This window comes from Thalassophryne amazonica, chromosome 6 (assembly GCF_902500255.1).
Source record: "Thalassophryne amazonica chromosome 6, fThaAma1.1, whole genome shotgun sequence".
In the NCBI taxonomy this organism is placed as follows: domain Eukaryota; kingdom Metazoa; phylum Chordata; class Actinopteri; order Batrachoidiformes; family Batrachoididae; genus Thalassophryne; species Thalassophryne amazonica.
This window is the reverse complement of record NC_047108.1, coordinates 77876965-77896539: the sequence shown is the minus strand read 5'-3', so window position 1 is coordinate 77896539 and position 19575 is coordinate 77876965. Positions and strand designations below refer to the sequence as shown.

General features: G+C 42.0%; 1 protein-coding gene across 15 annotated transcripts in view; it reads left to right on the top strand.

The window, feature by feature from the left end:
• The window catches only part of LOC117512469 (ERC protein 2), a 503700-nt gene that overhangs the window by 67561 nt on the left and 416564 nt on the right, over positions 1–19575 (top strand). For 12 of the 15 annotated variants that reach the window (XR_004561301.1, XR_004561300.1, XM_034172552.1 and 9 more), the window contains 2 exons: positions 4499–4597; positions 12038–12205. Coding sequence is in view for 13 of the 15 variants with exons in the window: in XM_034172552.1 (XP_034028443.1) it covers positions 4499–4597; positions 12038–12205 (267 nt within the window). In the remaining 2 variants the exon portion in view is untranslated. The remainder of the gene's footprint in view (positions 1–4498; positions 4598–12037; positions 12206–19575) is intronic. The other 3 variants (XM_034172555.1, XM_034172554.1, XM_034172553.1) reach the window with 1 other exon arrangement.

Sequence of the window (19575 nt, the reverse complement as noted above, 5' to 3'; positions counted from 1 at the left end):
ATATTTGCACAAAAACAAAAAAGTCTATCAGCTTAAACATTAAATATTTTGTCTTTGTGATGTATTCAATTGAATATAGGTTGAAGAGGATTTGCAAATCATTGAAATTGTGGGTGTAATAAGGAAGGAGAAAAGGACTTGTTCCAATTGGCCAAACAAAGGGACAGAGCTGGAAAGGAGCTGCACCAGGTTAGAGTGATAAAGGATACAGATGGTAAAGTGCTGACAAGTGAGGAGAGTGTGTTGAGAAAATGGAGGGAATATTTTGAGGAGCTGAAGAATGAAGAAAATGAGAGAGAGAAACGGCTGGATGATGTGGAGAGAGTAAGTCAGGAAGAGTAAGAGATTAGTCAGGATGACGTGAGGGCAGCTATGAAGAGGATGTAGAGTGGAAAGGCCGTTGGTCCTGATGAGATTCCAGTGGAAGCATGGAGATGTTTAGGAGAGATGGCAGTGGAGTTTCTAACCATATTGTTTAATCAAATCTTGGAAAGTGAGAGGATGCCTGAGGAGTGGAGACAAAATGTGCTGGTTCCTATTTTTCAGAAGAAGGGTGATGTGCAGAGCTGCAGTAATTACAGAGGCATTAAGAGCATGATGTTATGGGAAAGAGCAGTAGAAGCTAGCTTAGAAAATAGGTGAAGATCTGTGAGCAGCATTATGATTTCATACTGAGAAAGAGCTCAATGGATGCAATGTGTGCTTTGAGAGTACTGATGGAGTAGTATAGAGAAGGCCAGAAGGAGTTACATTGTGGCTTTTGTGGACAGAAAGCTTATGACAGGGTGCCAAGAGAAGAGCTGTGGTATTGTATGAGGAAGTCTGGAGTGACAGAGAAGTATGTGAGGATAGTGCAGGACATGTACAGGAAAGGTGTGACAGCGGTGAGATGCGCAGTGGGAATGACAGACTCATTGAAGGTGAAGGTGGGATTACACCAAGGATCAGCTCTGAGTCCTTTCTTGTTCGCAATGGTGATGGACAGGTTGACAGAACATGCAAACTCCACAAGAAAGGACCAGGTGGGAAGCAATCACAGGACCTTCTTGCTGTTCAGCAACAGTTTTAACCACTAATCCACTGTTCCACCATGTACAATTTCAATTCAGTTCAGTTTATTTATATAGTTCCAAATCACAACAGAAGTTGCCCTAAGGTGCTTCACAAGGGTAAGGTCTAACCTTACTAATGGGGAGCTGGTAAGATGCACATGCGCAGATGTCCAGTCACTTAAGCCAGTAACGCTTTCAGAGTTGTCAAAGTGTCTTTGTGTGCCTTACCATTTTCAGTTTCTCCTATATCAAGTTCAATCAATCAAGTTTTATTTCTAAAGCACTTTACAACAACCAAAGTTGATCAAAGTGCTGCACACAGTTTAAAACAACCATAAGATAAAACATATACATCTAAAATATATTACAGTTGTCAATTTCCAGGGAGTCACAGCTCTATGTGTCAAAGGCCAATCGAAACAAATACGTTTTCAGCCTGGCTTTGAACAGGGGCAGGGATGAGATGGAGCGTAACTCCAGAGGAAGAGAGTTCCAGAGTCTAGCACCTGCCACGGCAAAGGCATGATTGCCCCACTGTCTATACCTCGACCTTGGAACCACCAGCAGGTGTTGGTCTGAAGAGCGCAAGGCTCTGCTGGGCTGGTGAGGTGTCAAAATGTCACTGAGGTAAGTCGGTGCGAGGCCATGGATTGAACTAAAGATGAACAACAAGAGTTTAAATTGTATTCGGAACTGAACCGGGAGCCAATGGAGGGAGTAAAGAACTGGTGTGATATGGTTGTATTTGCGAGTGCTGCTGAGAAGACGAGCAGCCGCATTCTGCACCAGTTGCAGACGGTAAAGACAGGCTTGACTAAGTCCAGTGTATACAGCATTACAATAGTTCAGACGTGAACTGACAAAAGCATGGATGGTTTTCTCAAAATCTCTGCGGTTTAGTAAAGGTTTGACCTTAGCTAACTGTCTGAGCTAACTGTCTATAGTCTCTGTCTTGCACGGTTACTCACTTTTTTTTTAGAAAAGCCTACTCCAGACACATTTGCCTTACAGTACCCACTTTTTTTTTGGCTTTCAGTTGCCCCCAGTTGCTTGAGGTCACTGTGTACAGCAAGTGCACACGCGTGTGTCCATCAAAACATGGTGCGTGTTCTGCAGCTCTGATGTCCAGGACCAGTTATGTCAACAGCTGCCACGCCCCGTCCGTTCAGAGCACAGACCAATGTGTCACTCTCTGATCAGATGAGATGCGCCTCGCCTACGGAGGGGCGTGCGAACCACATGCATGCACGTGTTGTGGGGGGAGCTGATGTTACGCCACATCTCGGCAACTTCACAGTGGTGGGGAACTTAGATGAATTTCACAGCGAGTACGACATTAGACAATCTGCAGTCTCTTGTCATGCCAACAGTGCATTCCCCATTTGGGTAAAGATTTTCCAGCATCAGCAAGCCACGGTGACCCCAGAAAGAAGAACTTAAATCCTTATTGTCTACAGAACTTTGCCAGCCACCTGTTTTCAGATGTCATCCTGCTATAAACCATCATTTCCCTGGGATGGGAGAGAATCAGAAAGTATTAATCGATGCTGACACATCTTTCTGGCGAGGTCACAAGTCCTTTCTATGTCCATTTTTATGGCCTCAGACTGTCACATCATAACATTATTGGCACTGACATGAATAGCAGTGTCCCTGTATCTTGTGTCATTTTCCTGTGTCAGTCTGTCCTTATGTGATGTCCCCTAAGATGAGTAGCAATATCGGGTGCTCAGGACCCATGTAAACATTTACTGTAACTTCGGTTGGCATCTATAATCTGATTTTGTGGGTGATGGAATCCTCTATCACTAATGCACGTTGTTTTGGCCTGGGGATGGCAGTGGATGTTGCCTGTAAGCTGGGACGTCTATCAGCAGGCTTCACAAGAGCAGACAGATACCTTTACCGACTGAACTGACTGTGGACCGGGCAACACAAATGGACATCAAGCTTTTCAGGGTTTCTTCAGCTTCACCACTGTACGAAAGCCATTGTTCATCACTGACGAAGCTAAGCTAATGGGCACACAGGCTGCCACAACACAACTCATCTGGAGTGCCCATAACATCTAACTCCAGTGAATCTATATCAACTGCTCTACCTTGGGGACACGACTCTCTCAGATGTTCACCCTGTCTGCAAACATTGCACAAACCATGACAGACCTCTGTGCACCAAATAACAGAGTACAGGAAGTTAATGCAGGCTAAGCGCTAATAAGCTAATAAGATAAGTTAACCACCGCTGAAACTCATACAAAGATATATATTAATGAGTTACTTAACGGTCACAATAAAAATTACAACTAAAGAAATTGAAGCACAGATAGTTTAAAAAAAGAAGAGATGGAACAATTATGACCTTTTCAGTAAAACAGCATATTCATGCTGTTCAATTTGTCAGTGGCACAGGAGGTTTGTCCGACAAGATGGTCCAGCTGGAACAAGCAGTAGCAGACACTTTCATAGAAAGCGACTTAAAATCACACTTTCACACATGGATATTAGAAAGTTCCATGCAGTGTGCTGAGTTGAAGTACGTGGGATTAAATCCTAAAACCATTCACTTAAAGGGTAGCCTGCTGTGTTCAACATGCGCACAGTCGACATGCTTTTTAAAAAGAACTTGAATATTTGTACATTATTCGTCATAAAGTTGGAGTTTAAAGTTTCATGGATTTTCTAGTCAAGCAATCCACATGGATGATGTTGATGAGTTCTGCATGTAAAAAATGCTTCTCTATGCTTCATTATGAGTGTCTTTTTTATCAGACTCATTTCTTAATGCATCGGAACTTCTCGATGTAATCATGTTTTTTTTTTTTTTTTTTAATGAATGGAGCCCTGAAATGTTTCTGTGAGCTAACATGGGAAGTAGTCTCCTCAGTCATTCTGACCTGAGATGATGCATATCACAGTGATGGCTCTGTGCAGCTCCCATATCTCATCTTTCTCCATGCAGTCACAGAGAAACACAAAGACACCGTGCACGTAGATCCATCCCATAGCCTTGAAGTGTTTGGGTCCGAGTCTTTCAGCAGCTGTGGTCCCAGGTGCTGAAGTGCAGCTGTGATAAGGGGAAGGGGAACTTGGCATCAGTGTCCTCTCTGGTTTCCTCTCTATGCTTTGATCAACTCAAAACAACATTAGAAAATGGCCTTCAGAATGCCAACCTTCATTTTAAAAAAAGAATTTGTGAGCAAAAGGAGCAAGTGTATTTAATTTGAGGATTTTGCTTGATCCAACTTGCTGTTCACCATTCAAAACTTGATCTATAAGAACATTGTCCAGCATTTTATCGGTTGTCTCAGTTGTGTGCTTCAGGAGTGTGCAGTGTGGATGAATGTGGCTCAGTACACAGTCAGCTGAGACGGCGTCTCTGTTTCCCAGCTGGCTGTGTGCCGCAGTTTAGTGGCTGCTGTCTTCTTTGTGTTTGTGTCTCTGTAGGAGCAGGCCTCGTCACCGTGTGTGTCTCAGGGCTCCATCAGACCAGATCCCACCTTCCTCCTCCCCACCCAACAACCCTGGATCACAGAACGACCAGAAGTATCCCTCTCCTTTGTCCTCCTCTCTTTCTTTTGCATTTCGGCCCCAATTTCTTTGCCTTGTTTTCTTTAAAATATTCCGTCTTTATCATTTGACTTCAAACTCTGTTGCCCCTTCACTCCAGACTCTTTCAAACCTTTGTTGTCATTTATTCTTACGGTCTCCTGAACTCTGACCATATGCCTCTGAGCTACTTCTTTTGACTTCATTGCCTCCTTGATTTAATCTCTCTGCGACATGCTTTCTTGAGCTCTCTTTCTGTATGTGTGGAGGTTGATTAGCCAAGCACTTGTACAGTCAGAATTCCTCTGTTATGATGTGAACTGTACTCACACCATTCCAAAAAATCTGTTTGAATCAGCTACGTGCATTTTTGGCACAGGTTGCCAGATGGCAATCTTGTGCTTGCAGCAAGCCTCAGCATGGAAACCTGCCAGTGTTCGTCAAGTTGATTTCACTTGTGGTTTTCTGTTCTATATACTATGACTTTTCGAAAAAGCAGTCTCTAATGTGAGACCTGTCTCAGTGTACTATTGCTTTCTAATGTTACTTGTTTGCCTGTAATTTTCAATGTTTCAGCCTGGCTGCTTGACTGGCTCTGCCTATAAAAGTGACAGTAGATATTTGGCTCTAATCATATTTACCATATTTTCCGGCGTATAAGTCCCTTTTTGTTTTTGAGTAGTTTGGGAGGTCCTGCAACTTTAACTGAAAAATCACACATTCATTATTAATAATAATAATAAATATAATGACTATTTCTGATTGATTTTCCCAGGAATCAAAACACAAAAAATAAACTCTGACAATGAAGGCTGGTACCCTTTTACATCTGGGTAGACTGAGACAATGCAGATGAATTATCTTCTCCAAGGATACAGACAGATATTATGACTGTGTTTTTTAACCGAGGTCTACATATTAGTAGCCCATTTCCAAACCTGTTGACATACTTATTGTGCTAATGCGGTAAATGGATTTTGATGAAAATTTTTAGTTTTTTTTTTCCCAAGTGAACAACAGCCCATGAAGAATGAATAATTTCAAGCACTACCATAGGCAATATTGCACTATGGTAGATATCTCCATGGCCTAATCAGTGGTTCACAGCAAGAGGAAAGCTGGAGTGAGGGGGCGAAGCCTCAGGCGAGTGACATAACATGCTGATGCAGTCTGCTTTTGAAGGTCATAACACCATTTTTGGTGATGTTGCCAACTATGTCATCTGGCAAGCTGTTCCAGACATGTACTGCTGCATGGATGAAAGTCCGGCCAGTAGAGATGGTTCTTTATACAGGCACTGCAAGGGCATGGCAAGGCATTGACAGACTGGTACAGGTGGCTCTCTTAACAACATATGGCTGAGGAAGTAGAGTGCGAAGGTCTGTTGGACATATGCTGGTGTGCATTTTGTAGAGAACTGTAACTGCTGCCACTTGACGTCTTTGATGGAGAGTTGTGATGATAAAGTTTGATCGTGCTTCATCCTCATGCACGCCAATAACTCGAAGCGCCTTCCTCTGAATGGAGTCAAGTTTGAAAAGCTTGTATTGAACTTTGATATTAATGCAAATGTCCCTCAAAAATATTTCCTTTATAGTTTTCTTTGACATTACAGTCATCAATCTGCAATCTTCATTAGCATTCTTACTTTATGAAAACACAAAGATTTGTAATCTCCACAAGTGTTTCCTAAGGTAAAACAGTTAAATGTGGTCTATTAAACATTAGGTCTCTCTCTTCTAAGTCCCTGTTGGTAAATGATATAATAATTGATCAACATATTGATTTATTCTGCCTTACAGAAACCTGGTTACAGCAGGATGAATATGTTAGTTTAAATGAGTCAACACCCCCGAGTCACACTAACTGTCAGAATGCTCGTAGCACGGGCTGGGGCGGAGGATTAGCAGCAATCTTCCATTCCAGCTTATTAATTAATCAAAAACCCAGACAGAGCTTTAATTCATTTGAAAGCTTGACTCTTAGTCTTGTCCATCCAAATTGGAAGTCCCAAAAACCAGTTTTATTTGTTATTATCTATCGTCCACCTGGTCGTTACTGTGAGTTTCTCTGTGAATTTTCAGACCTTTTGTCTGACTTAGTGCTTAGCTCAGATAAGATAATTATAGTGGGCGATTTTAACATCCACACAGATGCTGAGAATGACAGCCTCAACACTGCATTTAATCTATTATTAGACTCTATTGACTTTGCTCAAAAAGTAAATGAGTCCACCCACCACTTTAATCATATCTTAGATCTTGTTCTGACTTATGGTATGGAAATAGAAGACTTAACAGTATTCCCTGAAAACTCCCTTCTGTCTGATCATTTCTTAATAACATTTACATTTACTCTGATGGACTACCCAGCAGTGGGGAATAAGTTTCATTACACTAGAAGTCTTTCAGAAAGCGCTGTAACTAGGTTTAAGGATATGATTCCTTCTTTATGTTCTCTAATGCCATATACCAACACAGTGCAGAGTAGCTACCTAAACTCTGTAAGTGAGATAGAGTATCACGTCAGTAGTTTTACATCCTCATTGAAGACAACTTTGGATGCTGTAGCTCCTCTAAAAAAGAGAGCTTTAAATCAGAAGTGCCTGACTCCGTGGTATAACTCACAAACTCGTAGCTTAAAGCAGATAACCCGTAAGTTGGAGAGGAAATGGCGTCTCACTAATTTAGAAGATCTTCACTTAGCCTGGAAAAAGAGTCTGTTGCTCTATAAAAAAGCCCTCCGTAAAGCTAGGACATCTTTCTACTCATCACTAATTGAAGAAAATAAGAACAACCCCAGGTTTCTTTTCAGCACTGTAGCCAGGCTGACAAAGAGTCAGAGCTCTATTGAGCTGAGTATTCCATTAACTTTAACTAGTAATGACTTCATGACTTTCTTTGCTAACAAAATTTTAACTATTAGAGAAAAAATTACTCATAACCATCCCAAAGACGTATCGTTATCTTTGGCTGCTTTCAGTGATGCCGGTATTTGGTTAGACTCTTTCTCTCTGATTGTTCTGTCTGAGTTATTTTCATTAGTTACTTCATCCAAACCATCAACATGTTTATTAGACCCCATTCCTACCAGGCTGCTCAAGGAAGCCCTACCATTATTTAATGCTTCGATCTTAAATATGATCAATCTATCTTTGTTAGTTGGCTATGTACCACAGGCTTTTAAGGTGGCAGTAATTAAACCATTACTTAAAAAGCCATCACTTGACCCAGCTATCTTAGCTAATTATAGGCCAATCTCCAACCTTCCTTTTCTCTCAAAAATTCTTGAAAGGGTAGTTGTAAAACAGCTAACTGATCATCTGCAGAGGAATGGTCTATTTGAAGAGTTTCAGTCAGGTTTTAGAATTCATCATAGTACAGAAACAGCATTAGTGAAGGTTACAAATGATCTTCTTATGGCCTCGGACAGTGGACTCATCTCTGTGCTTGTTCTGTTAGACCTCAGTGCTGCTTTTGATACTGTTGACCATAAAATTTTATTACAGAGATTAGAGCATGCCATAGGTATTAAAGGCACTGCGCTGTGGTGGTTTGAATCATATTTGTCTAATAGATTACAATTTGTTCATGTAAATGGGGAATCTTCTTCACAGACTAAAGTTAATTATGGAGTTCCACAAGGTTCTGTGCTAGGACCAATTTTATTCACTTTATACATGCTTCCCTTAGGCAGTATTATTAGACGGTATTGCTTAAATTTTCATTGTTACGCAGATGATACCCAGCTTTATCTATCCATGAAGCCAGAGGACACACACCAATTACCTAAACTGCAGGATTGTCTTACAGACATAAAGACATGGATGACCTCTAATTTCCTGCTTTTAAACTCAGATAAAACTGAAGTTATTGAACTTGGCCCCACAAATCTTACAAACATGGTGTCTAACCAGATCCTTACTCTCGATGGCATTACCCTGACCTCTAGTAATACTGTGAGAAATCTTGGAGTCATTTTTGATCAGGATATGTCATTCAAAGCGCATATTAAACAAATATGTAGGACTGCTTTTTTGCATTTACGCAATATCTCTAAAATCAGAAAGGTCTTGTCTCAGAGTGATGCTGAAAAACTAATTCATGCATTTATTTCCTCTAGGCTGGACTATTGTAATTCATTATTATCAGGTTGTCCTAAAAGTTCCCTAAAAAGCCTTCAGTTAATTCAAAATGCTGCAGCTAGAGTACTGACGGGGACTAGAAGGAGAGAGCATATCTCACCCATATTGGCCTCTCTTCATTGGCTTCCTGTTAATTCTAGAATAGAATTTAAAATTCTTCTTCTTACTTATAAGGTTTTGAATAATCAGGTCCCATCTTATCTTAGGGACCTCGTAGTACCATATCACCCCAATAGAGCGCTTCGCTCTCAGACTGCAGGCTTACTTGTAGTTCCTAGGGTTTGTAAGAGTAGAATGGGAGGCAGAGCCTTCAGCTTTCAGGCTCCTCTCCTGTGGAACCAGCTCCCAATTCAGATCAGGGAGACAGACACCCTCTCTACTTTTAAGATTAGGCTTAAAACTTTCCTTTTTGCTAAAGCTTATAGTTAGGGCTGGATCAGGTGACCCTGAACCATCCCTTAGTTATGCTGCTATAGACGTAGACTGCTGGGGGGTTCCCATGATGCACTGTTTCTTTCTCTTTTTGCTCTGTATGCACCACTCTGCATTTAATCATTAGTGATCTATCTCTGCTCCCCTCCACAGCATGTCTTTTTCCTGGTTCTCTCCCTCAGCCCCAACCAGTCCCAGCAGAAGACTGCCCCTCCCTGAGCCTGGTTCTGCTGGAGGTTTCTTCCTGTTAAAAGGGAGTTTTTCCTTCCCACTGTAGCCAAGTGCTTGCTCACAGGGGGTTGTTTTGACCGTTGGGGTTTTACATAATTATTGTATGGCCTTGCCTTACAATATAAAGCGCCTTGGGGCAACTGTTTGTTGTGATTTGGCGCTATATAAAAAAATTGATTGATTGATTGATTGATAAGGTTCACATAGGTGATTTCTCAGAGATATTCCTTGTCCATAAGAGATCCATCCTGAACAACCAGTCACTTCTGCTGAATTGGTATTGTAGAGAAGAGTGACAGGTATTTAGACACTGACTAACTTGTCCCCCCTGATTTGATTCAGAAAAGGTAGGTCACAGTCCTTTGTTCTCAGGTAAGAGGATTGTGCGATGAAGTAATTAGCCCAAATAGCTTGGGTCTGCGCAAATTTGGTTTAGTTTTCCTTATGTAGAAACATAGGCCTGACTCCCACAAATATGTACAAAGCCCAATTCCAATGAAGTTGGGACGTTGTGTGAAATGTAAATAAAAACAGAATACAATGATTTGCAAATCCTACTCAACCTATATTCAATTGAATACAGCACAAAGACAATATATTTAATGTTCAAACTGATAAACTTTATTGTTTTTGTGCAAATATTAACTCATTTTGAAATGGATGCCTGCAACACGTTTCAAAAAAGCTGGACAGAGGTATGTTTACCACTGTATTGCATCACCTTTCCTTCTAACAACACTCAATAAGCGTTTGGGAACTGAGGACACTAATTGTGAGTGTCATGATTGAGTATAAAAGGAGCATCCCCAAAAGGCTCAGCCGTTCACAAGAAAAGATGGAGCGATGATCAAAGTGGAAAAGTGTGCTGTGGTCTGATGAGTCCACATTTCAAATTGTTTTTGGAAATCACGGACGTCGTGTCCTCCAGACAAAAGAGGAAAAAGATCATCCAGATTGTTACCAGTGCAAAGTTCAAAAGCCAGCATCTGTGATGGTATGGGGGTGTGTTAGTGCCCATGGCATGGGCAGCTTACACATCTGTAATGGCACCATCAATGCTGAAAGGTACATCCAGGTTTTAGAGCAACACATGCTGCCATCCAAGCAACATCTTTTTCAGAGACATCCCTGCTTATTTCAGCAAGACAATGCCAAGCCACAGTCTGAACGTGTTACAACAGTGTGGCTTGTAGTAAAAGACTGCGGGTACGAGACACAGTTTTACACAACATATCAGTATCAGTATCCTGGAGTGGCCTGCCTGCAGTCCAGACCTGTTGCCCATTGAAAATGTGTGGCGCATTATGAAGCGCAAAATACGACAATGGAGACCCTGGACTGTTGAACAACTGAAGTCGTACATCAAGCAAGAATGGGAAAGAATTACACCTACAAAGCTTCAACAATTAGTGTCCTCAGTTCCCAAACGCTTATTGAGTGTTGTTAGAAGGAAAGGGATGTAACACAGTAGTAAACATACCACTGTCCCAGCTTTTTGAAACGTGTTGCAGGCATCCATTTGAAAATAAGCAAATATTTGGACAAAAACAATAAAGTTTATCAGTTTGATATGTTGTCTTTGTGGTGGATTCAATTGAATATAGGTTGAAGAGGATTTGCAAATTATTGTATTCTGTTGTATTTACATTTTACACAATGTCCCAACTTTATTGGAAGTGGGGTTGTATCACATACATCAGAATTCATGGTATGAAATTTATTATCATCTTTGTCATCACAGAAGAGATATAAAGAAAACTAACAAGTACAAATGAACATATAAAAATAGGTTTATTGATGTGTGTCACATAAAAATGTTAGAGATGAATTTTCTCTCATTTATTAAAAACAAAAGTAGATCTATAAATAATGTTTTGCTCTCTTTTAGTAACAAAATAATATATATTTTATATATACAGTATGGCATTTTTCATATATTACAGTATTACATAAACCGTCATCATTGCCATGGTTATAACAAAGAAAAACATTCCCATGGCAATCTGGAAAAAAACAAAGCATATTGTTATCAGTCTATTTCATACCTAGTTAAACTATTATTTGAAGTCTTAAGTGTCTGAATATAAAAAAATAAACTGCAAATTGCTAGATTCTTAACATCACAAAATTATTTGAAGCTGTACGAACCAGACAATTATGGAGTACCTTTATTTGTTTCGTGAAAAGAGGTATTGTATTGAAATACTTCAACATTTTAACATTGTGTTTCACTAAAAATACTTCAGACATTGCTGTTGTGCTATTTTATCTTAAATACAACATTTGCATAATCTGTAACCTTTTAAACGTCAATGAAGAATTTTGGTGTTTTTGCCTTATGAAAAATGGTGATTAAAGGGTATGTCTATTTGTTGTGTAAAAACAGGTAGTGAGGACCAAAATTTTCAATGTTAACATTCAGTTTCATTAATGGGACACTCTAAGGTTTCAGAAAAATATAGGTTTGTAGAGTTGGGGGTGGGGGGGGTTGGCCCATGAATGAAAACACTTTCACAATTTTTTTTCCACTTTAATTTTTTTTTTTTTTTAGGTAAGTTTATGCATTTTCTCAAAGCAGATATAAACTTTTCTAATGATTTGCTGTCTTTGTGTATATGTGTGATTGTTAGATAGAGCAGCTGAAGCAGGAGCTGAGCAGGAAGGAGTCAGAGATGCAGGCATTGCAGACCAAACTAGAAACACTAACCAATCAGAATTCAGACTGCAAGCAACACATCGAGGTGCTGAAGGAGTCACTCAGTGCCAAGGAGCAACGCGGCAATACTCTGCAGACTGAGGTCAGTGCACACAAACACAGTGGGTGCATAATGCACAGCACAAATGCTTTTGAGACATTTCCAAGTACTCTTTGTTATCTAGAGGGCACATAAAGTGAGTGTAAAGGTGGAAACTGGGTGCAAAGTGGTTATATTTGTCATCTTCAATAGTCAAGAGTCAGTTTTGAGTGATATGGATAAATTCAGCCAATCAAAGTGTCACCTGTCATTCCCTTTAAACTGGAGTATGCCAGGTGTGCAGGGCTGTGGTCAAATCAAATCAAAATCAAATCAATTTTATTTATATAGCACCAAATCACAACAAACAGTTGCCCCAAGGCGCTTTATATTACAAGGCAAAGCCATACAATAATTACGAAAAACCCCAACGGTCAAAACGACCCCCTGTGAGCAAGCACTTGGCAACAGTGGGAAGGAAAAACTCCCTTTAACAGGAAGAAACCTCCAGCAGAACCAGGCTCAGGGAGGGGCAGTCTTCTGCTGGGACTGGTTGGGGCTGAGGGAGAGAATCAGGAAAAAGGCATGCTGTGGAGGGGAGCAGAGATCAATCACTAATGATTAAATGCAGAGTGGTGCATACAGAGCAAAAAGAGAAAGAAACACACAGTGCATCATGGGAACCCCCCAGCAGTCTAAGTCTATAGCAGCATAACTAAGGGATGGTTCAGGGTCACCTGATCCAGCCCTAACTATAAGCTTTAGCAAAAAGGAAAGTTTTAAACCTAATCTTAAAAGTAGAGAGGGTGTCTGTCTCCCTGATCTGAATTGGGAGCTGGTTCCACAGGAGAGGAGCCTGAAAGCTGAAGGCTCTGCCTCCCATTCTACTCTTAAAAACCCTAGGAACTACAAGTAAGCCTGCAGTCTGAGAGCGAAGCGCTCTATTGGGGTGATATGGTACTATGAGGTCCCTAAGATAAGATGGGACCTGATTATTCAAAACCTTATAAGTAAGAAGAAGAATTTTAAATTCTATTGTAGAATTAACAAGAAGCCAATGAAGAGAAGCCAATATGGGTGAAATATGCTCTCTCCTTCTAGTCCCTGTCAGTACTCTAGCTGCAGCATTATGAATTAACTGAAGGCTTTTCAGGGAACTTTTAGGACAACCTGATAATAATGAATCACAGTAGTCCAGCCTAGAGGAAATAAATGCATGAATTAGTTTTTCAGCATCACTCTGAGACAAGACCTTTCTAATTTTAGAGATATTGCGCAAATGCAAAAAAGCAGTCCTACATATTTGTTTAATATGAGCATTGAATGACATATCCTGATCAAAAATGACTCCAAGATTTCTCACAGTATTACTAGAGGTCAGGGTAATGCCATCCAGAGTAGGGATCTGGTTAGACACCATGTTTCTAAGATTTGTGGGGCCAAGTACAATAACTTCAGTTTTATCTGAGTTTAAAAGCAGGAAATTAGAGGTCATCCATGTCTTTATGTCTGTAAGACAATCCTGCAGTTTAGCTAATTGGTGTGTGTCCTCTGGCTTCATGGATAGATAAAGCTGGGTATCATCTGCGTAACAATGAAAATTTAAGCAATGCCGTCTAATAATACTGCCTAAGGGAAGCATGTATAAAGTGAATAAAATTGGTCCTAGCACAGAACCTTGTGGAACTCCATAATTAACCTTAGTCTGTGAAGAAGATTCCCAATTTACATGAACAAATTGTAATCTATTAGATAAATATGATTCAAACCACTGCAGCACAGTGCCTTTAATACCTATAGCATGCTCTAATCTCTGTAATAAAATGTTATGGTCAACAGTATCAAAAGCAGCACTAAGGTCTAACAGAACAAGTACAGAGATGAGTCCACTGTCTGAGGCCATAAGAAGATCATTTGTAACCTTCACTAATGCTGTTTCTGTACTATGATGAATTCTAAACCCTGACTGAAACTCTTCAAATAGACCATTCCTCTTTCAAGAATTTTTGAGACAAAAGGAAGGTTGGAGATTGGCCTATAATTAGCTAAGATAGCTGGGTCAAGTGATGGCGTTTTAAGTAATGGTTTAATTACTGCCACCTTAAAAGTCTGTGGTACATAGCCAACTAATAAAGATAGATTGATCATATTTAAGACCGAAGCATTAATTAATGGTAGGGCTTCCTTGAGCAGCCTGGTAGGAATGGGGTCTAATAGACATGTTGATGGTTTGGATGAAGTAACTAATGAAAATAACTCAGACAGAACAATTGAAGAGAAAGAGTCACTGAAAGCAGCCAAAGAGAACGATATGTCTTTGGGATGGTTATGAGTAATTTTTTCTCTAATAGTTAAAATTTTATTAGCAAAGAAAGTCATGAAGTCATTACTAGTTAAAGTTAAAGGAATACTCGGCTCAATAGAGCTCTGACTCTTTGTCAGCCTGGCTACAGTGCTGAAAAGAAACCTGGAGTTCTTATTTTCTTCAATTAGTGATGAGTAGTAAGATGTCCTAGCTTTACGGAGGGCTTTTTTTATAGAGCAACAGACTCTTTTTCCAGGCTAAGTGAAGATCTTCTAAATTAGTGAGACGCCATTTCCTCTCCAACTTACGAGTTATCTGCTTTAAGCTGAGAGTTTGTGAGTTATACCACGGAGTCAGGCACTTCTGATTTAAGGTTCTCTTTTTCAGAGGAGCTACAGCATCCAAAGTTGTCCTCAAAGAGGATATAAAACTATTGACGAGATAGTCTATCTCACTCACAGAGTTTAGGTAGCTACTCTGCCCTGTGTTGGTATATGGCATTGGAGAACATAAAGAAGGAATCATATCCTTAAACCTAGTTACAGCGCTTTCTGAAAGACTTCTACTGTAATGAAATTTATTCCCCACTGCTGGGTAGTCCATCAGAGTAAATGTAAATGTTATTAAGAAATGATCAGACAGAAGGGAGTTTTCAGGGAATACTGTTAAGTCTTCAATTTCCATACCATAAGTCAGAACAAGAGCTAAGGTATGATTAAAGTGGTGGGTGGACTCATTTACATTTTGAGCATCTTAACATCTAACATTTTGAGGTCTTATGCAGATGGAAGTAAGAGGTTTGATTTCTGGTGATGAGCTTGACCCGTGCAGACAGAGCGTGTGTGCAGAGTCATGACACTGGACGATGTTATAGCAGTTAACACATACAGTATGTGAATATTGCACCCTTTGAAACCTGTTGCATCTGCTATGCATGAAGAGTGTTAGTACACCACTGCACGTCTGTGCACATCAAGTGCTGTTTTAGCCTTTAAGATGTACTTCACATGCAAATTCCTGAATCAATGGAGGTATAGAGACCCATCACCTGCAGTAGTTTTGAAGGTAAGTTAACAACTGTTCAGTCTGTCTTTAGGTGAACTTTTGATGTTGTGCACTTTGTTGTGTGCTCTTTGTGTGCGCTGTGATGGGGTGCTGGCCTACTGTTTTTGTAGGGTTTGGATCCTGTCTGATGGGGGGCCTGTGTCCTGCTTGTAGGCTGGTTGGTTGCACCCTCTCCTGGAGTGGTCTATAGTCCCCATGGATGTCTCTCCCCACCTCATAACAAAATTTTGCTTAGGGCCACAATTTGACCAGGGCCATTTCTCCATTAATGCAACTCCTCACAATCATTCATGTTATTCCACATCTCATTATATCCATTGCATCTTGCACATAGAATTATACCTTACTCGCACACATATGAGATTTGTCCGAAAAGTAACGGACCTTTTTATTTTTTTTCAAAAACTATATGGATTTGAATTATATGCGCTTGCATCAGCCAAGATTGAACCTTCATGCGCATGCGTGAGTTTTTTCATGCCTGTCGGTTGCGTCATTCGCCTGTGGGCAGGCTTTGAGTGAGCACTGGTCCAGCCCCCTCATCGGATTTTCAATGTCAGGGAAATGGCTGAGCGACTGCCACTTTGCTCCATGAAAATTTTTTCAGAAACTGTGTGAGACAGCTAGGTGGAAACCATTCGGAAAATTCAGATGGCTTTCGGTGACAATTCTATCGGCGTCACACAGATTAAGGACCATTACAACCGGATTAAAGATGGCCCACACCGGCGGAGGGCGCGCCGCGCTCCGAGCGGCCATCAACAGGCTGAAACGACCAGATCATTTCCAAAGTGAAGGCTGTGTTGATCCAGCACGTCATGTGACTACCAGAGAAATCGCAGAAAATGTGGACATCAGCACTTTTGCGGCACATTCCACTGTTACAGGAGATTTTGTAATGAAAGACGTGCAGAGGAATTCGCGCATCGGGACGGAGCCGCTCATGGCGCACAGCAAACACCTCCGTGTTGGAAGTCTCACAGAACATGTTGTGGCATGCCCAGCTGTTACACAATTTCTCGGATACTCACTCGACTGAAAAGCCACCGAGAGCCGTCTGAATCTTCCGAATGGTTTCCAACACAGAGGTGTTTGTTGTGCGCCATTTTTTTTTGGTTGAAAATGGCGGCGTATGTACACACAGCGGCTCTAGGCTCCTGGCTATTTATGTTTGTTTTAGTGTTTTTCGTGTTTTTGTTTGTGTTTTCATCCACACTCGAGGCCTTGATACAGTACGGAAGGTCTGAATTGTCGGAATTGGGGAAAAATTACGGACTTTTTGCATCTCCAAAACTTTATTCCATTCCACCTGAACTGCAGCGGACCACAGAGGCTCTCACCGTCCCTGCTTTGTGGCCTAGGAGACGGAGGAGACACCGTAAACAAAAGCGGGGCAAGCGGAGCGGGCTGCGTGCTAGGCTACGCGCTAACCCACACAGACTGGCTTTGCCCAGTCTCCTCCTCGCAAACGTCAGGTCACTCGTCAACAAACTGGACGAAATTAGACTGAGGATCGTCTCAAGTAAGACCGACAGCTGTGTGACGATCTTCATGGAGACCTGGCTGGATAACAACATCCCCGACGCAGCGGTGGAATTAGCGGGGCACTCCTTGTTCCGGGCCGACAGGACTGCAGCCTCAGACAAGACCAGAGGCGGAGGTTTGGCACTGTACATCCACAGCTCGTGGTGTACAGCTACGAACCTAATTGGAACCTTCTGCTCCCCCGACCTGGAATATTTGGCAGTGAAGTGCCGATCGTTCAAACTGGTTAGAGAACTCAGCTCTGTCATGATCATAGCAGTCTATATACCACCGCGAGCTAACGCTAAGTTAGCGCAGGAGGAGCTGTACGGCCTGATCAGCGGCCAAATGAACGCGAATCCAGAGGCGGCTGTGATCGTGGCTGGGGACTTTAACCACGTGGAACTGAAAGCTGTTCTCCCCAGATTCCACAAATCCATAAACTTTCCGACCAGAGACAACAACACACTGGACCAGGTATACTGTAATATACCAGGAGCATACAAGGCTGCAGCAGCTCCTCACCTTGGTATGTCAGACCATATATCTGTGAAACTGATACCCTCCTACAGACCTCTGATCTGCCGGACCAAACCCACCACCAGAACCGTTCAGGTTTGGACCGAGGAGGCTTCCTCAGCCCTTCAGGACTGCTTTGAGTACACAGACTGGGGAGTATTCAAAAAGCACGCAGACCTGGAGGAATACACGTCAGCTGTGTTGTCCTATATCCACTTCTGCACTGATGCTGTCCTCCCCACAAAAACAATTATGTTTTTTTCCAATCAGAAGCCATGAGTGGACGGCACAGTGTGGGCCCTGCTAAAAGCCAGAGATACAGCCTACAGAGCCGGAGACAAACTGGACTATAGCAGGGCCCGCAAAGAACTAAAAAAGGGCATCCAGCTGGCGAAGCACAGATACAAGCAACGCATTGAGGACCACTTCAAGGACAATAACACGTGTAACACATGTAATAACACATGTGGAAAGGCATCCAGACCATCACGGACTACAAGCGCGGTGACCAGCAGGTCAGCCATGACCCCACTCTGCCTGACACCTTAAAGAAGTTCTTTGCATGCTTTGATTCTCCAAGCAGCAGAGGGGCTGTGCAGGGGACGTGTTGGCCCTGAAGCTCCACAACCTGGGTCTGTCACCATCGCTCTGCTACTGGATCAATGACTTCCTCACCAACAGGCCCCAGATGGTGAGGATAGGGAAGTTCACCTCTGCACCACTGATCCTCAACACCGGAACGCCACAGGGTTGTGTGCTCAGCCCTGCCCTCTTCACCCTCTTCACGAAAGACTGCTCTGCCATTCACCCTTCAAACATGGTTGTGAAGTTCACCGATGACACCACCGTGGTGGGTCTCATATCTAACAGTGATGAGACCCACTACAGAGAAGAGGTCCAGAACATCACACAATGGTGTTCCAGGAATAACCTCAACCTGAACACCGGTAAGACAAAGGAGGTCATCGTGGACTACAGGAGGTCCAGGAAGATTGAGCACGCTCCTCTCTGCATACACGAAGAGGCAGTGGAGCGTGTAGACAGCACTAAGTTCCTGGGCATCCACATCTCCTCTGACCTTACCTGGACTGTGAACACTTCACACCTGGTAAAGAAGGCCCAACAACAACGGCTCTTCTTCCTCAGGAAGCTGAAGCGGTCTGGACTCTCCTCTCAGGTGTTAGTGAACTTTTACAGAGCCACCATTGAGAGCATCCTGTGTCTCAGTGTGACGGTGTGGTATGGCAGCTGCACGTCACAAAACAAAAAGGACTTAACCCGGGTGGTGAGAACAGCACAGGGGATTGTGGACCGCCGTCTACCAGATCTGGACTCCGTTTACATTGTCAGAGTCCAGAAGAGGGCCAGACGTATGGCTGCCGATCCCACCCACCCTGGCAATGCACTGTTTGTACCACTTCCATCAGGGAAGCGGTACAGGAACATCAAAGCCACCACGAAAAGACTCAGGGACAGCTTCTTCCCTAGAGCTGTGAAAGCCATAGCCCCCCTGCAGTGAACCACTGCATCCCACCCCCCTACAGAACTGTCAACATGAACCCTCCCCCCTTAAATACACACACCTACCCCATCACACATAGACTCACACCTCCATGTCTACCATGAACACATACACACAAACACACACACACATCCCTAACAATCAAACTCAATCAAGATTCGCACTAAACTGCACTTTATCTTTTTATCTTTTCATCTCCTCATTGTCACCTCCTGTCTCCCCTGTACACTCATTCTCATGTAGATACATACACACACCACCCGTAAATGTTTTTTTTATTTTAAGTGTGTTTCTTTACCTTTTTTTTTTACCGTTATTATTTACGTGTTTTATGTATGTGTGCTGATTTATTTATTATGTGCCTTGCCGGGAGTGTGCAAAATTTCATTATGCCTGCATAATGACAATAAAGATCTTGATTGATTGGTTGATGATTCAAATCCATATAGTTTTTGAAAAAAATAAAAAGGTCCGTTACTTTTCGGACAGACCTCGTAT